The 23,636-nt window shown below is 29.6% G+C and overlaps 2 protein-coding genes across 4 annotated transcripts in view; one reads left to right on the top strand and one right to left on the bottom strand.

The window, feature by feature from the left end:
• The window catches only part of LOC106682290 (uncharacterized), a 6,225-nt gene extending 3,254 nt beyond the window's left edge, over nt 1–2,971 (bottom strand). The window contains exons 1-2 of the mRNA XM_014423053.2: nt 2,951–2,971; nt 479–741 (exon numbers count right to left, since the gene is read on the bottom strand). Coding sequence (XP_014278539.1) covers nt 479–736 — 258 coding nt within the window. The 5' untranslated portion in view covers nt 737–741; nt 2,951–2,971. The remainder of the gene's footprint in view (nt 1–478; nt 742–2,950) is intronic.
• The window catches only part of LOC106682289 (uncharacterized), a 30,828-nt gene continuing 8,505 nt past the window's right edge, over nt 1,314–23,636 (top strand). Inside the window, exons 1-2 of one of the 3 annotated variants that reach the window (XM_014423047.3) lie at nt 1,314–1,651; nt 23,328–23,599. In XM_014423047.3, coding sequence (XP_014278533.1) covers nt 1,627–1,651; nt 23,328–23,599 — 297 coding nt within the window. In that variant the 5' untranslated portion in view covers nt 1,314–1,626. Of the gene's footprint in view, nt 1,652–17,134; nt 17,272–22,456; nt 22,616–23,327; nt 23,600–23,636 lie in introns of those variants that run through there. The other 2 variants (XM_014423048.2, XM_014423049.3) reach the window with 2 other exon arrangements.

The raw sequence follows: 23,636 nt of genomic DNA, 5'->3' as shown, positions 1-23,636 counted from the left end.
TTACAATTTAAAGATGAACATTAGGTCTTAAACTGATTCATATATCGACGAAGCAGTAATAATTATGTATATTAAAAGAAAAAAAATTAAATTATGTGGGTTATAATCTACACAAATAATAATATTGCCATCATTTACTTGGGTCACAGCCATTAACTTCGACTCATTATGGTTGCAATGGTTACAATAGGTATAAAAAAATCCAGTGAATCCCTTTCAGTTCAGGACTGGGCCAAAATTTGGAAATAATTCATTGTGTTTTCTTCTGAAAAGGCAATTTTGAAATGTTTTTCTTGACATAACCTCAACAAGATACAACTAAACATAGAACTGAAAAGAAGGATTAGAGTATAGTGTACCTCAGAACCATCATATACAGTGCTCATGGTTACTCATCTCCGACACAAGAACATTATTTACTATAATTGTGACTATTATAAACTTGTTAAAGTCTTAAAGACTAGAATCAGCAACATACCATCGTTTCTACCTTGAAAGTTCCCATTTCTTTGGCCATCTGCGCTAAAGCCTCATCTTTTATTGTCTCTTTCATAATCAATTTTTTTCTGGATATCCTACCATTGCCAAGGACAACCTTAACCTTCAGTCTTGTAATTACAGAGAGGTAGTTATCTCCTTTAGGAACTGCAGCTTCTGATGTCACACTTAAAACTTGATCTATCTTGGACTCTTTTCCCCATCTTTTCAGAACTACTTCTAACTGTTTACTTTCCATTGTACCTAGAAATAAGAAAAACAAACATTTTAGTTTTATTTATATATATATTTTTTAATAAACATCTCATGTAATAGATTTCATATCATTAAAAAGTATAAAAAATAAAGCCTATTTATGGTGTAATATAAATTGGTCTGAATTGAACAGGAGTTTTGTCTGTCACTATTAAAATTTCTTGTTTGTTGTTTTATTTTCTAACTTCTCTCACTTATGGATGGTTATAAAGTGTCATTGGCTGTATTTATTTAATAAATAATATAGATTCACCAAATATAGAGTTATTTTTAATTGGAAATCGATAATACGATTTATATAAAATATGATGCTTGTATTTACGCTTACAAAGAATTTGTAGTATTTGATTTTATAATGTGTTTTCCTTTATTTCATCAACTTCTTTAAATGCCTTAAAAAAACTTTAAAACTTACATCAGATAATTCTAGTACTTTGTATACTACTTTTTTTTGGTCTTTAACTAATTTTTATTGATTGTTTTCAATAGAAAACAAAGTTATTCTTTTAAATAGTGCTTGTAATACACTATCTGCTTTGTCATGGAATGCTACTCAGAATGTTGAAAATTGTAGAATACTGAGTAAAAAGAAAATTATATAGATAAGATAAAAAAAAATTAAAAATATATGAAAATAATATTATGAGAAACATTATTTTGTAGTACCTAGTTTTAGTAGAGTACCTAGTAGCCTTTATAAAGTAGAACATGTTTGGATAAAGATTTATCTAATGTATATTTGCTGTACCTAATGAGTGGGACTCAGTCATCACTCAAGCTATTTTTGAATAAAGTGAAACATTTATCAGTCAGTTAGAGGATTTTTCTGTTTCATTATTTGCTCAGGTGTCTACTATAAATTGACAACTTTAAATGAATAAAAACTGTCTTTTATTATGTAAGTATCTCTCTAATTAAATTTCCTCCTAATTTAAGTAAACATAGTCTTTATACTTTGTTTTATAAATTTTATTAGTAGGGAGAAAATTAAAAATTGTATTGTAAATATATGAGGTTTCTGTTAATATTTAATTTGATTTATAAAAAACGTTTAATTTTTATTGTACATGTGTATACAGGCATATTTATTATTTTGTTCATATAAGAATAGAACAAAAATAGCATAGCCTCCTATCTTTTTATATTTTGAAAATCTAAAAAAAAAATTTTTAATTTATTTCACTTAAGCATTCCTTTCTTTTATTGAGATATATAATCTGCAAAATGTGTACATATTTTTACAGGTTATAAACTGGTATATTTCATAATTATCAGGTCCAGCTATCGATATTTCGATTTGATCCTAATAACATTATTAAAAATCCTATCTGTTTTTTGTTGTTAATTATTAGTAAAATGTCTAAAAACACACACACACACATAAAAAAATAATAATATATAATTGCCTCAACTGGCTAAAAATTATCTTCTAAAGTAAAACAAAGGTTTTATATATATAGGAAGATGGTCAGGGTTGCGGTCACAAGTGAAACGAAAATAGTTTACAACTACATATACAAAACATATATAAAATAATATATATATAACTACTATACATATATAAAACAAAGGTTGTTTGTTTCAAACCAATTTCCTTTATAAGCTATAAACTTTATACAAATCCTTTATACAAACTCAAGAAATTTAAAAACGACCTTTTAAACTATTTAATGTATTATCTTCCTACAGTCGGATATAGTTTATAAAAATTCTTCTATTAAGTGAACTTTTACTTAAGTTTTCAGTTTGTTAGTTAATCAAAACCAGTAGTCAGTAGGGTATACGAGTAGCACACTTGGCGATACAATATTATGGGTTCTCATTTGGTTCGGATGGAAGCCGCCAGAGGATTTGGGAAGTATGGAATAGCTTGGAAGAAAAAGAGAGAGTTTGGGAACTCTCTAAAACTATAAATTTGTCAGTAAATATAAGCTATTTATATAATTACTCTACAACACAATGCTCCTACAGGTTGTTCCCTTCCCACTGCATTCTCTCCATAATAAAATAACCAATCAGAAAAAATTAATCTAAATCTAGAATATCAAATGACAAATATATAATAAACCCTTCCTTTCATTATTTATCAACTACTGTTCAGTATATCATTACTGTTCAGTATATATATAGATAAATGAAAATAATATAATGTTAATTTTTGGTTTAAATATAGTTATTTAATAAAATGATTCCTTACTAGAAATGATGTAGGTATAAATGGGTAATATTGATAATAATACTCTTTTGAAATTAAACCAATGCTGTAACTTGAACAAAATTAAAATCACTACGGTTTTGGTGCAATTAATATTAGCAATAACTTGGGTTTCTGTTCATCACTTAGACAATGAAATCTAGATTACCTCTTCCAAGCTTAATAAAATGACCTTGCTGTTATTATTCTTTCACTATTATCTTTATAGATTGCCTATTAATGTTAGGAGCACTTGTGAGAATTACTTATCTGTGTTTATGAAACAGAAGTTTTATACAAAACATAATGTACAATGCACTTTTTAAGCTTCTAGAAGGATTTATATTTAGATGAAATGGACTCATAGCTTTCTACAGCATATAATAAATGTGTTGGTATATCTATTTTTAGTTTATGATTGATACTATGTATTTTTTAAATATATATTTTCCTTGTTTGTGGCACAAAGTTCTTTCAGACTGCAATTACATAAAAAAGGTAAAGATAAAATAATTTTTTTTGAATCCTTGTTTTGATAACTTATAACTTTTTATTAAAAAATCAGATTTTTTTTTTTACATAATTGTGAAAGTATAATTTATGTGGGGTAATGTATAGAAAATATATGGTTATAGATAGAACCACCAGTTCCCTGAAATTATAATAATATTTTATCTGAAAGTGTAATTACTTTAAGAAAAATTGATAAAGACAAGAATGAAAAGAAAATTTAATTGGAAAATAAAAATTAATTATAAATTCAAATACAAATTAAAACATTTAGAATTATTAATATACTGCCATCAGCATCTGCTATTTATGCCAATTTGAAATAAATAAAAAATGGAAAGAAACAAAAAAATCTCTGAGGAATAAATATTAAGAGCATGAAATAATAAATTTTAAAATGTTTAATGAATTAAAAAAACTAAATTAAAGATTTGTTAATTAAAACTACATAGAATACATTTGGATCTTTTTTTTTTTAATCACAGCATATATATTTTTTCATTAATTACTGAATATTTAAGTTATCTGCTTTTGCTTTCTATTAAAATGTATGAGATATAAGCCATTTTGAAAAATTTTAGAAAAGGAATTTCTTTCTCCAATCAGTATAAGATTAATATCTAAATAATAACATCTACAAAACAAATATCTGTGGCATCAACAATGTTAGTTAAATTGTATAGTTAGCAGATTAGCATTTTGTGCTGGGTTATTTCCATAATAGATTAAGTGGAGGAAGAGAGTGGTAATCTAGATCTAAATATAGACTTGTTGGTCCGGGCACGTGGACGATTTAGGCCAATTTTTAATATGTCCATGAAAAATCTGTTGGAGAAGAGTTCTGTAAACTTTCAATTTGATTGTTTTGGGACTTCGGTAATGGTGATGTTACTGTCTTACAGATAGATTAAAGGGACATCAGACAATAAATAAAAATTGTATTATTAGGTTATAACAAACAAAATAATAAAGAAAATAGAAGCAAACAAATTGGCAATGATCTTTTTGATATATTTTTCATTATCTTTTCTTGTGCTTTGGATTCTTTTTTATTTCTTCTAATCCAATTTCAGCTACATGCAATGTCTTAGCACTAAGGGATCAAAAATTGTTTTTATTAAACTTTCTTTTTTTTCTTGCTTTCATCCAAACAAGTTTTAAGAGCTAACTTGGGAGACATCAAATACAAGAGTGAGAAACATTTGCAAACGGATCTATATAAATAAAATACATTTCAACTTTTATTAGACATATACATGATATTTAGGAACTTATTAAAATAAACCTTCTTCACAATCAAAGAGAAAAATAAAATTGTTTGAACCTCTGCATTATTATAGTAACATCTCATCATTAATTTTCATTGATGATGACCTTGTAACCCACAATAATATTTAACAGACCTTTAAAATGTGCCCCTTTAACATCAGCCTAATAGCTCAGGAAATATTCTATTTTGCCAGCTGTTAGGGTACAATGTATAATTTGTTTTTTACCTGTCATAAACATCGATTTCTGGTTGTTGTATTAGATTAGATTTTATATTTAGTTATGTAGGTATTTAGCTATATAGTTATGTAAGAATAGATAATATAAAATAAAATGAAGAATCATTTAATTTTATATTATCTATCCTTACATTTCCTCCTAGAACCTTCCCTGATTGCTTCCGTTTGATATTCCCGATATTTTGTCTATAATATATGTATATAATTTATGATAATATATGTGTATTATTATTTTTTTTACTTTTCTTTCTGTTTCTCCTTATCATACCTGTTTTAATCTTATTATTATCTCAATAAACATCCTTATCACATATTTATACCTCTGCAAAGAGACCTTCATGATTACCTACAATGAGGACCGAATGTTTGAAAATTAAAAAAAAAAGTGTAATGTAATTTATGTTATATTTATTTTTTATAAAACTATTTGGATTTAATAAATTGTATTTTAGAACTTCGCAGGTGAAATAATTTTGTTAAAATTGCACTAATAAGAGATACACATAATACTTTGCTCAGTTGCAATCTTGCAATGCCAATTACAAATTAATGCCTACAAAAATTGACCAGCATTTCTCAATTTATTTTAGGTATAATATTTTTATTTTTAAATTATACTAAAATAGGTTGTCTCCATCCAATCACAATTTCAATGATTATCTAGATCAAATAACAATACCCTGTACATACATATTTTGTTTAGTGTTTGGATTTTTGAATTTTGAAAATTGTTTTAGAGGTGGACTCTTCACACAAACTCTGGCACACACAAAACCATTTTGAAAACTTTTTTATTTAAACTCAAGGGATCATGTACATTTCCAAAACTCAGATTCAAAATTATTTATTCATGATCGGAATACTTCCCCTTACTATATATTTCTTATACAGATAGGTGAAAGTGAAAATTTAAATATTTCTGTTATTTCAGTTGGCATAAATACTCTCAACAACTATATATTTATACGAATTTTAGTTGTGTTAACAACTAATAAATGCTTGTTGACAAAAACATTTTTTATGATACAAAAATAATAATAATAAAAAAAACAATTAAAATAAAAAAAACACTTTGCTAATGCAACCCACTTGGGTTTTGAGTTTCTTACTTGGTCATTTCTTAGCCAGTGGTTAATCAGGGACGTTATGTGGTCAGCATCTACGCTCAACCATCAGGTTTATCCCCAACTCAGAGACAGTTACACGTTTTATAAAGATTCAATATAAGGTAAATTATACGTAATTTAATTGATCAATAAACTTAAATATTATTAAAATTGTTTAAGATTAGGACTCGGACGCTATGTCCCTTAGTTCTAAACCCAAAGCGTTCATAAATCAATTCCCAATTGGTCAATTGGTTGCATTGATTCTATGTAATGAATTTGGGACCCCACTGGCTAGAAAAATGTGACAACATGCAGGATCAAGGGTAATGGTGATCATCCTCTGCAATCTGTTACATTGGTACTCCTGACTTTAGAAGCGCCCTGAAGTTGCAGAATTCGTTAGGATAGAAGATTATCAATTTACCGTATGTAATTATGAACGAAGATGGTACTGATGGTGGTCAAAATGTAGCAAAATTAGTACCAAACTGTTTATTATGTACCAACATTTCGACCCAATTTTCAGGGCTAAAACAAGATACAAAAGCTAACCCTAAAGTGGCGCAAGGTTAGAGGGCTGGTAGGTGCGATAGGAAGAGATAGTTCAAGAGCCCAAAAGGAGAAAAAATATCAGTTATTTTACCCCAATTTTAGATTACTTTAATGAAAACTATGTATAATTATTATTCAAAATTGATGAGTCTGCCAAGTATAGTGAGGGGGAGTTTTCTAGTTGTTGAAGACAAAATTTTTGATTAATGAAAAACTAAATTTCAGGAATTATTAGACGTACAGATGTCTATTAGCACTCAAACTATAGTTAGTTTAATGAACTATAAAGTTGTTTTGTAATATTTATCTTCGTAGGAGTTGTTTTCATGATATTATTTATGTTATATCATGAAAACTACATTGTCAAAATAAATTGATCTCTAGTTGTTCGAATATAATTTCATATGAAAAATTCATATCAATGTAGGAATATCATAAAAACTACTACCTCTACCTAGTACTATGCTGGAAGACATTTGTGCGTCTAAAAATACCAGAAATTTATTTTTTCATCAATCAACCATTTTTTTCCAAACAACTAGAAATTCACATTGCCTGAATTGGTTTTGCCAAATATCATGAAAAATATTACTCCTACGAAAATAAACGCCATAAACTACTTCACGGCACATTAAACTAGCTTTAATTTGAGTGCTAATACACATGTGTACGTCGAATGGCTCCTGAGATATAGATTTTCCAAAATAAATTCACTAACTACTGATTTTTACTGAAAAAATGTACTGACATTTTCTATGAAATGTTACTTTTTAAAAATACGGGAACAATTGAACGTAAATAGTTCTACTAACGTAGATAGTAAATTAGGACTCATATTTTAGCAATCTTTTTCTACTTTAAATGATGTTCTATTAGGTTTTCTAGTGTTGTTGATAATTTAAAAGTTATGGAGTTTTGAATGAAAAATTAATTTTTTTTAACGTTTTAAAACAGCAGCCATATTTTATTCCCTCTTACTATACTAGGAGGACTCATCTATTTTTACTAGTAATTATACTTAGTTTTCATTAAAATAATAAAAAATCGGGGTGAAATAACTGAGTTTTTTCTCCTCTTGGGCTCTTATACTAAGACAAAGCTTCAATATTTTCTCCTTACTAATGGAATTGCTTCTTCTGTTTTTGTTGTTGTTTATTTTTAGTAGTTTGGCATCTTCTCTTTTGGCGCGCCACTGGTGCAGCTAATTTTTTTTTTTAATTTAAAAGAGAATAATATTTTTCAAAATGTTTTTGTTGTACCTATCTTCGTAAAAATATTTTGTTCACAAAAAAATGCTAATGTTTCGTTCTTGTGTGATAAATTTAAAAATAAACAGCACCATTCGGATGAACCTAAGCACAAACTAATATATGAGTATAAATGAGAAAAGTCGAATCAAATGCTATATAATGGAATATTAAAACGTAAGAAATTCTAGGAAAAACTAAGAAGTAATAAGCTACTTAATTCACGTGGTATGTTTGAAGAGGTTACAGTACGTAGATTTGAGAAATCGAAGCCAGAAAAATTTTAAAACTGTGCAAGTTAAGAAATATTAACTGTCATCTAATATGCGGCTAGAGGACTGCGGCACGGATATTGCTTCCCGTATAAATGCGGATGGAGCCTTCAATATAGTATGGAAGGCTTGTAAGTTGATGTAAAGTAGCTTTTGAAAATTATATAAAAATGAGCAGTATAAATTTAAGATTAACAGAATTAAATATAAACAATAATTACAGTAATAAATATTGAATATAAAATAACACGTGGGATTTTATCAAATAATAGAATAATTGAAAAAAAAATTACAATAATAAAATAATAGAAACAAGAAAATTACCAACAAATATATTAGAAACTAAAAGAAGGTGAGAAGTAAGAAAATAAAGAATTAGTGGATATAAGGAGAAAAATTAAGATAGAGTAACTATGCAAGGAGAAAAAAGGGAGAACAAGCCAGTAATTTTATTGTAAGCTCCACTACAAAAAAAATGCATTTCCAATGATTCAACCAGATAAACATTTGCATGACAAGTATATTTCAATGCGGCCAATAACACGAAACAAAAAATTTGAGATACTTTATCCTTTTCAAATACTGTGTAGGGTTACACAGCTTATCGACTAATCTGATCAATACCTAACGCACATAATGGTAATAAACAAGAAATAGAGTCAGATAAAAAAAAAATCAGGCTTTATTCAAGAGGTGGCGTAACATTCCAAGTGAGTTCAAAATGGTTTATTTACTCCATACTCTGAAACAAAAACTTATTTATACTTTACATTGTCGAAAAAAATTGCTTGCAGCCAGGCAATGGTCTTCATAACCACAGATCTCTTACTGAATATGAAGCATTCTAAATAAATGTTCTCAATAGTATTCGTATTTCGATATCCAGGTAGTTTGTTTCAATGTTAATCATCTAATCCACTATTAGTCCCCCGAATCCTATTGCAATAAACAATATTATATTCGCAAATCATGTTGAACCATTAATATATATCTAGAGAGTAAACACCCTGGAAACATTTCTGAATTTTCTTTTTAACAGTTAGGCTGTTTGATTTTTTATATTATAGCCCTTGCACGTGACAAACAGTACTTGTATAGTCACTTGACCAATACATGAGATGGTGTTTTTGATTCTAGTTGATGTTTGCGATCGGACGATACACCTGTATTTGTCTCTCTTCCATTTTCAGGATCGCCACGGAGTGGTTCAAATTCAATGAAAGTATTTTTGCCTATTCTGAGCTATTAAGTGATTAAAAACAACATAATTATAAACTTCATACATATAAGAAAACCGACTAAACATTTCTCAATAATCAGCTGATTCTTTCTTTAAATAAATAAATACATCTTATTTTTTCCTGATTATATAAATAAAGTATAAAAGAGATAATACTCAGTTTTAATACTGAAATTATGGTTTCTTTGAGAGTCATTTGCGAACTACAATGGACTGTAGGTCAAATAGTTGAGAGCTGTTTGTTAGAATCACGAGAAACAAAACTGACCAGTTATGTTAGTTTTTTACAACTAAGGAAATACATTTATTTTAATGGGATCAAGTACACAAGTACTTAAGCAAGGTACGTTACACGATGATGACTGTTGACATAAACAACCGCTATACATACTGGGCCAAATTACTGTATCAAGACTATTTTATCTTCATAACTCTTTGTATAATGTTTCTATCGTCTTCATACTTTGTTATTTTCTAACGTCACAACATTTATTATTTTATTTTATTTGAAATATTCTTGAATATCCTTATCAGATCCTCTTTCAACTCCTGGATATGTATATTTTCTGATGGTATCCCTCATCGAATAAATCAGTGCCGCCTAAACCTTTTTTTTATTATGTGTACAGATACCAGTTAGATTATATAATACTTATAAAGTCTACCCATTTCCACTCATCATTGACCTTCCAGGACCGGGGAAGTCTTCAAATTATATTAAAACGGCAGGCATTGTTTTTCGTCTTTCTGGATTTTGTACCGTCAGACTTCGGACGTTTTCAAATTCGCCATGTGCTTCTATTCGATCGGAGATGAGGTCTCTGATGAACTACAAACTAAATTGATAAAATACGTTAGTTATACAGTCCAGGAATGTTTCAAAAGGGGTTTATGGAACAATTTTTTTTTTTTTAATTCCATCGGGTTCAATTAGAGATGTCAAATTTGAGGATCCTAGTTATCGTTCTTTCACAAAAGTGTTCTCTGAAATGTTTATATCAATTTTCTTTATAATTTAATGTTCTGCTTTCTTCATTACTTCATCTTAATATTAATGAACTGTTTATTTTATCATTGTTAACTGTTTTTATATATCTCTTAATGTTTTGGTTTATATTGAAGCAGATTATGATTGATGAGTGATACACTGAATGAGTTGCTGGGCCAGCAAAGTCCAAACTTTGTCTTCTTCAGATATATTTCCTGGTTCCAACTACAGTTATGTAGAAGTTGCCTTCTATATTTATATTTATCCAAACTAATTATTAACTGATCATGTATAAATCATAAGGTAACTAACTAATACATCGCCAATATCTTAGATTTGTATCAACTTTCCTTTTGAATCTTTTATACTCTGTTAATTAATATGTTTAAAAAATAAGTTTATAATTATATTGAACAACACAAGAATGAAAAAAAATAGCAACTTATTAGTGAATAGTAAATTGTAAGTAAACGGGAAAAACTGTGTTACTTAATATAATTTATTAATATGTGACAGCAATTTTTCTGTAATATCGACCAACCGGAAGTGCCATTTTATAGAATCGATTTTTCACATATTGTTTCGTATCAAACGATATTGATTAAACTTAGCATGACTATGAAAAATTAAATAGTCTTTCATGGCTTAAATCACGAATTTATAAAAAAATCTTTCTCTAAAGTGCCTTTAATTTAGTTTATTTGAAAAAAAGTAAATAGTTCTCATTATTAGCAATAACGAACAATGAATAAATACGAAATAAATTAAAGAGTTTCATGAATAATTAAAGGAGCTGAGACCCCCTATCTTACCCAATTGCATTATGGCTTTGTTGCCTTTTGCTAAACTGTTGTATTATTGGTAGGAAAAAAATTTATATTTGTTTTCTCCACCTCGAGCAACCTTAATATGAATTTTTACAGTAATACAAAAATAAAATATTTTGTTTAATTTTCACTCAAGCTAATTTTTTTTTCTAGAAAATCACAAAAATAGCGATAACTTGAGCCCACCAATCAACACAAAAAGGTTTTAATCAAGACAAAACGATTTTCAAGGTTTTAATATTCATTTATTTTATTGAAACGAATTGTCGTGCTAGTTTATCAACAGAAGGATTAATATATTTCCAAATCAGTTAAATCAAATGCCATTCAAGAGCTTTGGAAAGAAATAGTAAAAAAAAAAATAAAAAAAAAAAACGCGAGAGAGGTTTACGAAGTTATTAATATGAGGCTAGTATAAGTTCCAAAGATTTAAACCAGATAAAACAGGTATATGCCCGGTCGGAATTTTTAATAGTTATTATGATACTATTCACTGTTTATAACATAATATCTATTTGCGACATAATTTAATACAGAAATATATGTTGTTAACTTAAAATTAATATAACAGTAGATAGTAGTACGGACCTGACACGCGACTACACAGATGACCCGGTGCCCTTGACTCAACTAGTTGGTAACCTAGTGCCTTCGGGCGTGGTCGGAGGTAGTGGGGGTGTCGAAGAGGCGGTAAGGATAGCCCTGAATCTAACCTCAATGGCGTACTCCTGAGCACAAGAAGTCGCAGCCTCCAAGATGTTCGTGGCCACAACTGGTAGGAGAAAGGCCCCCTCCTGTATCTTCCCCACCACGATTGTACATTTGAGACGGTCTTCGAACTCTTATCTCTCAAGGGGTTATCTCCTTCGTATTCAGAAGTCGATTAGTCTACTGAGTGCAATGCGATATTTGTTGTTTAATCAGCGGTATTATTCATTGATTGAAACGAGATAATCCAATCAATTAGGAGATCAGCGATTAAACTGGCTGAAATCAGATCTAGTCTTGGAGAGATTATCTGAACGCCATCATGAGTAAATTGGAGATATTTTCGGTCATTTCCTTTAATTTAAATTATGAAGATAATTTTACAAAACAGCCAATTAAGCAATAATCATACTTCAATAATTTACCTCAGGCTGAGTTATAAAGTATTTACATAAAACTCAAGTATTTATTAGAAATGAAAAAGCTTTTTTTGTTTAGGGCAGCACACAATGATTCTTCGTAATCCTCTTACTTCCTTAGATTTAATAATTTAATTCCTTCGATTCTATTCCAAATACTTATGACAGTATATCACTTTAATAGGACATATAAATAGTGATATAACAATCAACAATTAACGTTTCATATATCAGAAGATATGGATCGAATTAACTTAAGATAGTTTAATCCGTGTGAAAGATAATATTCGATGTCTAGTAGACATAATAAAAAAAAAAAAGATAATTATAAAAAACACTAAAAATTATTGCATAATGATTTATTAGTTCCATAGAGATAACCTTTCTTTTTTTTTTTAACTTCTTCATTACCAGATTGGCTCTGATTGGCCTTACTAAGTTGTTATAACAGTTTTGTAAGTTATTTTTTAACAGTTGATAATGGCGGAGGGGAATCAGTTTCGTGCCAGAGGCACCTCTAACTATTTGCACTGCTATAACCGTCGACTATCATAATTAAAAATGATAAAGATCAATTAAAAAATAAATAAATACAATAATAATCAAATGGAAAATAGTTTATTATTCTGAGACTAGGGCCCTTTAGAACAAGTATAAGGTAATTTAATTATTATATGACATTTTTAAGTGAAGAGAGGTTGGAGGAGTTAAATCATGCTCTTGATGACATCAAATGGGATGTTATTGGTCTGGCGGAGGTTAGGAGAAAATACTGTCTAGTTTTAGTACAGAGCTCAGGTAATATTTTCATGCACACAGCATCTCAAAATGGAATTTATGGCATAGGATTTTTAGTTTCAAAAAAATTGAAAAACAGAATAATAGAATTTAAAGAAATAACCTACAGAATAGCCGTATAAAAATTAAAAATAATTCCTTATAAACACCTAACTATTGTACAATTACATATCCCTACAATACAATACAACAGAAGCAAAGAAACAATTCTATGAAAATTAGGGCTATTAGTTTCTAGCTTAAAAAAAAAAAAAAATGGATTGTTATGATGGGAGATTTCAATGGCAAAATTGGAGTCAAACTAGAAGGTGAAGACTAAATTATGGGAGATTGGGGATTTGGTGAAAGTAATGAAGGTGGCTACCAAATAATAAACTTTTGCTCTAGTCAACGTTTGAAAATTGTCAACCCATTCTTTAAAAAAAAAGGGCTAAGGCAAAATGGACATTGTGTTCTCCCAAAGGGCACAAGTTTGAGCTCGACTATTTTCTTACTAATCAAATCAATCTAGTCAAAGATCTAGAGATCATAAACAGTTTCAATTTTAACACAGACCACAGGCTGCTAAGAGCAAAGTTATATGTTGAAAAGTACAAGAAAAAGAGATCATTTAAAGTGAAAAAGAAAACTGTTATTCTTCAAGAACAAACCCAAATAGAAAAATTCCGTACGGATTTCTCAATATATATTGAGAACAGTCATGCATGTAGAGAAGAAAAAACTTCCTTTACTGTACAGTAAAAACATAACCTCATCTCTAAAGCTATTGATGATACAATTACACATGTTCCATGCTACGTTAGAAATAAAATATGTAAACAATCCGAGGATACTAAAGAACAAACTAATACTATTAGTCTTTTAATTTGTACTTGGTACGATTCCGTTGACTTGCATAATGCTGATTAGTATTTTTTTTTTTACTTTTTAACTCCTATAATATCACTAATAGTTGATACTATTAAGAAACAGAAAGTATCAGTGCTTGTTCATTGAACTTTTTATACATGTACTTATGAACTAGTTCTATTAGCTTTTATTATGAAACAGGGCCCTGGTCTATTCCGGTTTATAAATATGGAAATTAGGATTCTGATGCGTAGGAGAAGTAATCAAAAATTAATCTGTATCGCTACAATCCATCAAGGATCAGGTTCAGTACTTCCTTACAAAGTGCAAGGGTCAGTATCACGCTCCACAGCCAGATTTTCCCCAATTGAGAATACTCTCTTTATGAGGCTGGATGGACGCCGATGGGATACCGAACCCACAGGATTGACTCACAGCTACTGTAACAGAACATATAATTATCTGCCACAGCCCAATTCGAACACGAGTTAGTAACTCAGTGCCTAACCACACTCTGCTCTCTGTGTAGGATACGTAGGTGAGATAAATGAATAATTGAACATGGTGTAGATTATTACAGAAATCGTTAAGGTCGTATTCTTTAGAGGTGAAATACAGAATTAAATTGAAAAAAATTAGTGTACTCTACGATAATCAGACCAATGTGGACATATGGAATTTAGCTCTGGGGCTCCACCAAACCATCAAATTCCTCCCGCATCCAATCCTTACAATCCAAAATCCTACGTAAAACCCTTGATGCTCTTTATTGCGTTACAAATAAACTCATTCACAAAGACCTTAACATCCCATTCGTTGCAGATTTGGCCCAAAACAGATACCCCTCTTTTCATTCCAAACTCCTTAACCATCATAACTCATTAATTCTTAATCTTTCATCCTTAACAATCCCTGATAATCCTCCGAGGCGTCTGAAAAGAAGATGGCCACGGGACTTTCTAATTTAAATTAATGTTTGAAGTACCACCGATGGGTGGTTCGTTCCCATGATTTTCATGTGTATATGAAACATACAACATATTTACTTATTGTATTTATTATTTGTACAGTTGTAAATCACATTAAATAAATAAAAATAAAAAATAGAAAAAATTTATTGACACTCAAAATGATCCGAAAATGCGAGAAAAAAATAGAAGGGCTTGAAAAAAACCACAAGTAGCGACAATGTAAACTTAAGGTACCGTAGAACGACAAGTCCGGTAGTGGATAGAAGGCCTTGTAAAAAGGGCATGGACCTTGGAAACCATGGAAACATCGATGTTACGTAATTTATTATTTTTTCGAAAACAGAACAGATAGTTTTGTTGCAGATTCATATAAAAACCGTGGGTGGTGGCTTGAACTGCGAGCAAGTTATCGCCAAGAGAACAACTTTCTATAAATAAAAAATACCTACTCATAACGGAATCAGTATTAAAAAAACTTATCTGTTGATAACGAGTGGTGGAAAAGATAAAGAATACATTTTTTGCCAAAACTAACAACACTTTGGGTGTGATTCACTTCTGGGCTAATCAACACATAAGTTTATAAACATTTGCAATCATAGGGACTAATCTTTTCATGTTTTAACGAGCGTTTGGTACTGACAGGTTTGGATAGAACACTTGATACAATGAAACGTTTATGGTATAGGAAGGGATTTCGGTGGAAGTTTTTGGAGTTTTTGAGAAAATTTTATTAATATACGATGATAATCTTTTGGAAAAGATTATTCATGACCTTTGATGAGGGTGATCCATGAGTACTGCGTACTCACCAGTCTACCTGCACTAGGCAGAGCAAACCATTCTGTATCTACTAACTGCCGACTCCTTGTTACAAGAATGCCATGATGTCAAGTAGAAGAGGCGAGAAAAATGTAAAGTTACTTTTGTTTAACAAATGATTAGCCTTTTTACCTTGTTACCGTGATAACAGAAATATTTTAGGTAATCGTTATTTATTTATTGGGCTTACTTAAAAACAACGAAGTGCAAAATCTCCAGTGCCGGGCTTTCGGAAGGCCCAACCCATAAAAGTTTACAAAAATTTATTATTATTAGTATTATCTACTATTATTATATGCTTACTCTGTAGTCTATAAATATATATGTTATCAATATGTAATGATATGATATTTTTACAATTAAACTTAATCCATAAATTAATATATAAAATATAATAACAAAAATAAAACATGAAATATCAAGTAGGAGGGTGCCCGATGTGCGCTTATTTTGGGCATAGCTGACGGTGGCACCTGTAAAAAAAAAATCTTTTCAAATGGCCGACGATTGACAATTTTTGAATAGTGTTAGCTAGGCAGACTCGAAGGCTGGTAGTTGTCAAGCGTACATTTTTATGATTGACAATTAATTTGGTCTTAAATTATACTTGTTCTTTTCTGTCTAGAAAAAGTAATTTTCTAGAGTCAGAAACATATTTTGAAAATTATTTGCTGTGTAGACCCGGCGGCTGGCATTTTATAGACGCACATTTTATTCCTTATAGTTTATGTAGTTTTAAATTATGAAAGTTTTATTAGTGTAAAAATAAATCATTTTCGAGAGTCAAAAACGTGAAGTTAAAATAACGTCTGTGCGTAGAATAATTGAGTAGAAAATCGTCGGGTGTAGAAACTTCACTTACGCTTCTTTGACTCTTCTGAATAGAGAATCGACTGACTTCCTGTTAGTGTATCTAGAATCACTAAGTGTCTCGTGATTGTTCTTAAGACTGAATCTCTTGAGAGTACGAGAATCGATCTGCGATTTCCAATTCACCTGCTCATCTCTACAGAGGATCAAAACTTTTTCTAATAAACTACCTTTGATCGTCATCGCATGGACTGAATGCGTTGTAATTTTAAATATTTTTTTAAGAGATTGTCGTTAATTATTAAAATTATTATAAAGTACATGGTTGTACAACATTTAATTATTTAATAAAATAAAATAATATCTGCATGAAATGGTGTCCGTTGGGGTAAGAGATATATTGTATCATTCATTTGACATAAAAAAGGATTGAACTCATCGACAACATGAAGCTCAATGTTTACCTCTTTGTTTCTACTATGCTTCTTTATACGCTGAAAATTGCAAATCATGCCCGTATTTTCGTAGCTAATGGTCCGCTTTAGTCAGAATATGATTATACAATCGAGGAAAGAGATTGTACTGCGTAGATCAACAAGATGACAGGTTACCACCCACAATATTTCCTTTTGCTACAGTGACTGCGCAGTTGGAGGCCAAGAAGCGAGTGTGTGCATGTAATCAAGTACTGTTGGTACGTTTTCAAAAATAATTAATTTTTGAGTATTTAAGAATACTTAATGTATTATTATTATTTTTCAAACTTTGTGGTCCCGGTAGGATGTTAGTGTTAGAAAGCTGCAAATGGTTTTAATATGTTCATTTCACGTCAGATAATAATATTTTGAGTTCGTTAGCTCTCAAGTTGTAGCTCAGGGCGAGGAAGTGGAGGAAACCTCAAAAGTATTTAACTTTTTTTAGTTTTTAGCCAGAAATTTTAAACAGCGAACCCTACTGAAACCTTTATTCTTCAAATAATTAAAAAACATTAAATTATACTTCAAATGAACGCCTAACATTGTGTATTCGTTCCGAGATTATGTTGGAATCGACGAAATTTATTTTTTATTAATTTTGCCAAAAAAAAAGTATGGCGACTTTAAAACTTCTGTACCTTGGACACGGTTGTTTTAAATTAAAAATCTTTCGAATAAAAGATTTTTATTCGCCCTCGCTCACAGAGCAAAGAGCCACATTTTCATCCTCACTCAATCATCTGTACACATTCTAAGTTTCCAGTTAGGCTAAAAACTGGTAAGTTTAGGAAATTTATATCTTTTAGCCTGTAGCCGACCGGAAAATAACAAAAAGTGAAGTTTTTAAAGATTAAAAGCCCGAAAAATCAAAATGGTGAACCAAACTTTAAAATTGATAAGATTTTTTTAAGGTCATTGTGACTTAACGGTAATATATATGAACAAAACCATTGTATTAGAGGGCACGGATTTCGCAAAATTTAAAATTTTTATCACTTCAATTTTAGATTGAGTTAGATTTTTAGGTCTGGAAGAAAATTTGTAATTTTTTGCAGATTTTTCAATTATTTTTAGCACTTAATGGGCAGTCTTCTAACAGGTCTGTCGAAGGAAAACAGGCAAATTTGGTCCTATGACGTTTTGTCGCATATCTCACAGATTATAAATTAGAAGGATATACAATTTAGCCTTAACGGTCAGTAGTATATGTAAAACATGTCAGGCAACCATAATTTTATAACTAATCTATAAGTTTCATATTCTTAAGCATTGTCCGGAGAGGTCGTGGAATACATCAGAAGATGTGGAGAGAAGAGTAACAGCATGTGACATAGTTACAGGACCCGAAATTAAATAAAATTGGAAAAAGATTCCTCGATTTAACGCTTAAAATGTCATATAGGAGCGAAATTCCCTAATCCTCAGACCCGCCCCTTTCCGAAACGTTAATAAAGGGCGGTTATTTAATTATTGGGCGCCAGTTAATAATTGGGCGGTTATTTTTGCCAACTTTAAGTAATATATGTATTAAGTTGAGTTCAATAAAATCTTGGTTTTTATTATTTGGTAAGGAAATTATTTGAAGCTCTAAGTATAGGGGGAAGAGGGACAGTGTTGGGAGTGAAATGGAAAATTAGCAGTTAACTCTTAATTTTGTAAAATAACAAATAACAGTTTAACAAAAAATTATTATCTTTTTTTTTTGTTTTCAACTCTCAGTTCCATTCCAAGTAGAACTGCAGATGTATAATTTCTCAAAAAGTAAATGAAGGAAATCAGTAACTCAAAATAAGGTGGACTAGTTACTGAATTGTGTCTAGTTTTAAAATTAAAAAGTTACGTTATCTCACTATTTTAAATGTTTTATAACTTTTCAGGCATGTGTTTTTCAAACAATTTCGTAAGGTAACTCCTCGATATTCAGATTGGGCCTGCTCTTTATCATTACTATGAAAATAATTAGTCGATTGTCTCTGGATTATATTTTAAAACAAGCTCCTTCACAGTCTGTTATTTTGTTTTCCTTTTATTTATTCTCGAATTTCACAAATGTTACTTTATTTTTTTCTTTATATTAATTACACGATAAGAAAATAGAGATGTTTACATTGCTGACTGATTGCGTATTACTCATGATGGATCAGTTAACAGATAAAGTGGAATGATAATTACCGACCACTTAACTATGGTATTTCTGGTCTATTATGTCCACATCTTTTAAAGGGTATTTTGTTTCTAAGTTATTTGTAATTTTTATTGTAGTTTCAGATTGTGCAAGTATCTTTTGTAGGATATAGTATGTTTTATGGAATGTACTAAAGCATTCGTTGCTAAACGCTATAGGATTTAGAGATATATTAGTTAATTAACTTATTATCTAATTTCAATGAATTATAAGAATATATATATTGATATGTCCTTAATAATTAATATTATGAACAATATTGATTATTTTAGTACTCTAGACTAAGATTGACTGTATATACCTACATAAATTAATTGGTCAATTCTTGTATTTTTTTAAACTGTTAGATATTCGTAATGCGTTATCTCTGCACCATGACCAAGTGTTTAGAAAACACTCTCATTCAAATGGCATAATATTTTTTAATTAATATTGAAAAATCACAGCAATTATAAATATAATAATAATGAATAAATTTAAAAAAATAAAAATAAATATTAATAATCACGCAATACATCGCAATTGTCCGAACAATGTAGAAATGGTAACTCAATTTAAAACATTTCCCAAACCGTCTATTATATTTATTACTATGTTTTCAAGGTCAATGTGTTCGTTATTTTTTTATTCTTTATTAATGCTGTTATATTGAAAAATAGAGATCTGTAAGAGTTGACAAGATCAAGACTCAGTAATATTTACTTACTTTTTGATTACACTCAGATGCAACAGATCAGTGAGGACATAGGCTGCAACACTCACCAGCTGTGATGGTAAGCTACTGGACTGCTGTGGTCAAATTAAATAATAGTAGAACTATGTGACATATGTACAATGTAAACTACAATAATACTACCATTGAAATTATTATTAAAAATACTGCAATTAAACCAGTAGATCTAAAATTGACCAATGAAAGCATAAACAATAGAAAATTACTAAAAAAATAAATAAAATAATATATCTGTATTGTCAGACTGTATTTGTAATGCCTCGTGAAAATTTTTTTTTGTCCTATTGAATCTAATTTTCTGATCATGAAACCTTCGTTTCTTCTTCCCCTGGACATATTTTCGTGTTAAAAAATGAAATAGAATTAGGTGTCTCCAAAGCCAAAATAAGTTACATAGTTTGAGCCTTAGAACTTGTGTTTTTATAGGAAATAATTTTAAAATAACAGGGATTGGAATATATCAAATTATGAAATACATAAACATTATACAGTTGACTCCACTTAATTTTAATTCCTCAGTCAAGAAAATTATTTTAACGAAATAAAGATTTCAGTAAAGACTTTTGACGTCATTAGTAACACTATTAATGGATTTTCATGTCGCCTAAAAATTAGTTATCTATAAACACATAAGGTCTAATTTTCAACTTGCGCAATTTTAAACACTGAACCGACGAGTAAACCTCCAAATAGCAGACTGAAACGCAGATGGGAGGATTTCGTTATGAATGATTTAGTAGATTTGGGTTCGGAGTTTCACTGGACAGATGTATGTAGAGCAGTGGTATCGGCATCGAACCTTCGGGTTCACTAAGCTTTTATTGTCATTAAAAAAACCTGCATAGGTACAGTGGTTTAAAGTAGTTTAAAAAAAATAAATCTATAACGTAAACGCGTAAACAAATGTATAATATTATGTAAATGTCTATGTGATCCTCATAAAACTAAATAATTTAACTACAATTTTTTTTTTGTCCTGACTTGATTGTGTTAATGCAACAATGCATTTGCCTCGTCTCTTAAGCTTTGATTGCTTGAAGGCAATTAATTTCATTTTTTGATTTTTCCTATTCTGGGTGATTAAATAGCCTTCTTACTTTTTACATTAATAAAATAATCATGTTGACTCCATCTTCAGGGGCTAATGCTTTTACACTTGTTATATTAACTTGCATTTTTTCTTTTCTTAATTGTTTTAGTTTTATTAAAATTAATGGCTGTTTAAAGGTAATTTTTGTATAATTTGTAATGAAAATTTTGTCATTTTATTTTTAAAAAAACTTTAACATTATACGCTGTTACTTATTACATTTTTAATTATATATTAGTTATTGTTCATTATTAAATAATATAAAATTTGTACTTAGTATAACACAGTCGACTGTAACCTATAAATAAATTATTTACAACAAAAATAAATATACAAACATAAATAATAGTAATATTTCCCTAAAAAAAAAAAAAGAACAATCACCACCACGTAAATCCAAAAAAAAGTTGTAATTAAAAAAAAAAAGAATTAATGTTTTATTCTAGCAACATCTTGAGAGAATTCTCAAACTCAGAAAAATTATATAGTTATCCAATAAAATGATGGTTGGGACAAGATTTTTCTAAAATGATGCATTGTTTTAATATTATTTTTGAAAGTATTAAAATCATAATGTAGACATTTTTGAGTTACTAGGTATCAGATTTTAAGACTATATGGTACATACTCAGTTTTATATTCCACTTAATCTGTGTCTACTATTTTCTGTATAGGATCTCTATGATAGTATGTTCAGGGATGTAGGAACAGAGGGATAAATGATCTCCCGGTTCTCCAGTTTCCATTTTTTCTTTAAAAATATTTCTGAGAACAAAAAAAGTACTAGAAATAACAATTAATATGTAGTTGAAAAATGGAATGAACAGAAATTAGAAGATTTTAGGTTTTAGATTCAATTTTCAGCTTAAACTAATAGTGTTAAGTCAGTGCCTTTTTAATCATAATATTTAATATATTTTATGTTACGAATTTTTGTTCCTATGTGAAGACCACCCTAAAAATTTCCAAAACCTTAAAACTATATCTCAGGTTTTATGGTTTTTTCCAACTCTTCCTCATTATTTTTCTACATAGATTCTCAGCAGTGAATTCTCTAAAATATATATGAACATCACAGCATAAATTAATACTCGCGATTTCAAATTTAATATTTATTATCTTGCTAGCTTATCTATTTTTTTTTTGTGTTTTGGGCACATGCTGAAAAGTTATCCTTGATTTTTCTTTATTTAATAAATGAAAACTCAAGTCTGTGTATGTAAGGGTTCAATAATTCAATAAAGGATGAGTAACTCTATTGCTCCAAACATTGCAATATAATGGTTTGTAAAACATGATCATTGCCAACTCTACTGTTGGTGAATACTAATGCATAACATACATTGTGAATCATGGCCAGTGAGTATATATGTGACCTTGGTATATATCTAATGGATACCTTCACAAGGACAGTACTCTCAGTAAATATTGGGAATCTTCTTTGGTATTCTCCATCCCATTTGTCTCTGCAAGCTCATTCTTGTTTATATGACTCTGGCTGGCTACAAGGCAACTTTTTCCATCAGCAGGTCATGCTAACAGTTTTCAAGTAAAGTAAGTGTTAGCCCGTTGGCATAGTTTATACTTCAATATAATAAAGCTGGGCTGTATCTGTCTGTAACCTCTCACTCACTGACATATTGATCACAGTGTCTCAAAAATAACAATGTTTATGAAGTTTAAATTAGTAATGGTGATTCCCTTTTTGATAAGGATGGGTTTAAAAAAAATATATATATTTAAAAAATATTGTATTTTGTATTACTCAAAATCTCTAAATCTCCCAAAATAGTATAGCAACTCTTTTAAAAGGTGATTTAATTATTTATATGGCAAATCTAACATCATCACAAACAAAAAAATAGCAAAGAGAAAGAGAATTAATCCATGTTCAGTTCAAAATGTTCTGTGCAAGTTCCCATGGAATGCATTTCATCTCTTTATAATAAAACCTGTCTGTGCATGTCTGTTACCGCTCATTGATATATTAATGACTATTTCACAAAAATGATATCGACTATGAAGCTGAAATATTAGCTGTGGTTGTCCTTATACTCTATATGTATTCTAGGACTGGGTTTCAAAAAAGCTTAACTCTAAGTAGTTAAAAAAAAATATTTCTAAAACAAAGAGTAATTAATTTAGTCCTTAGTATAGAACTCACTACTAGTTTGATCATTACATTCATTATCTTAATTAAATAAGAATACAATTTAATAGCAGCTTCATCATAACTTTTATTTTACATTATTCTGTTTAATGGTAGATCCTGATATGGAAAAAGAAACAAAACTGGTGGAAAAGTACATAGCTGATTGTTATTCAGAACCAAATTTGTCAAAGATCTTAAATGTTCAGGCCACTCCTGCAGTCCCTCCTGGGGAGAACTTTCTTTCCGCTATCTGGAGGCTTGTAGTAAAAATACTGCTTAAAAATGGGGAGGTCAAGGAGAGGAACTTAATTTTGAAGAACATGCCAAAGGAGCAGGAGAGGTGTGACATTGCCCTTCAGATGGATACTTTCACAAGAGAAATCATGGTAAGGTGATAATATATTGTGCTCACCATTGAATTTA

This window comes from Halyomorpha halys, unplaced genomic scaffold, assembly GCF_000696795.3.
Source record: "Halyomorpha halys isolate HHAL.00 unplaced genomic scaffold, Hhal_1.1 Scaffold400.1, whole genome shotgun sequence".
NCBI lineage: Eukaryota > Metazoa > Arthropoda > Insecta > Hemiptera > Pentatomidae > Halyomorpha > Halyomorpha halys.
The sequence above is the reverse complement of the archived record's forward strand: the minus strand, read 5'-3'. Positions and strand labels throughout refer to the sequence as shown.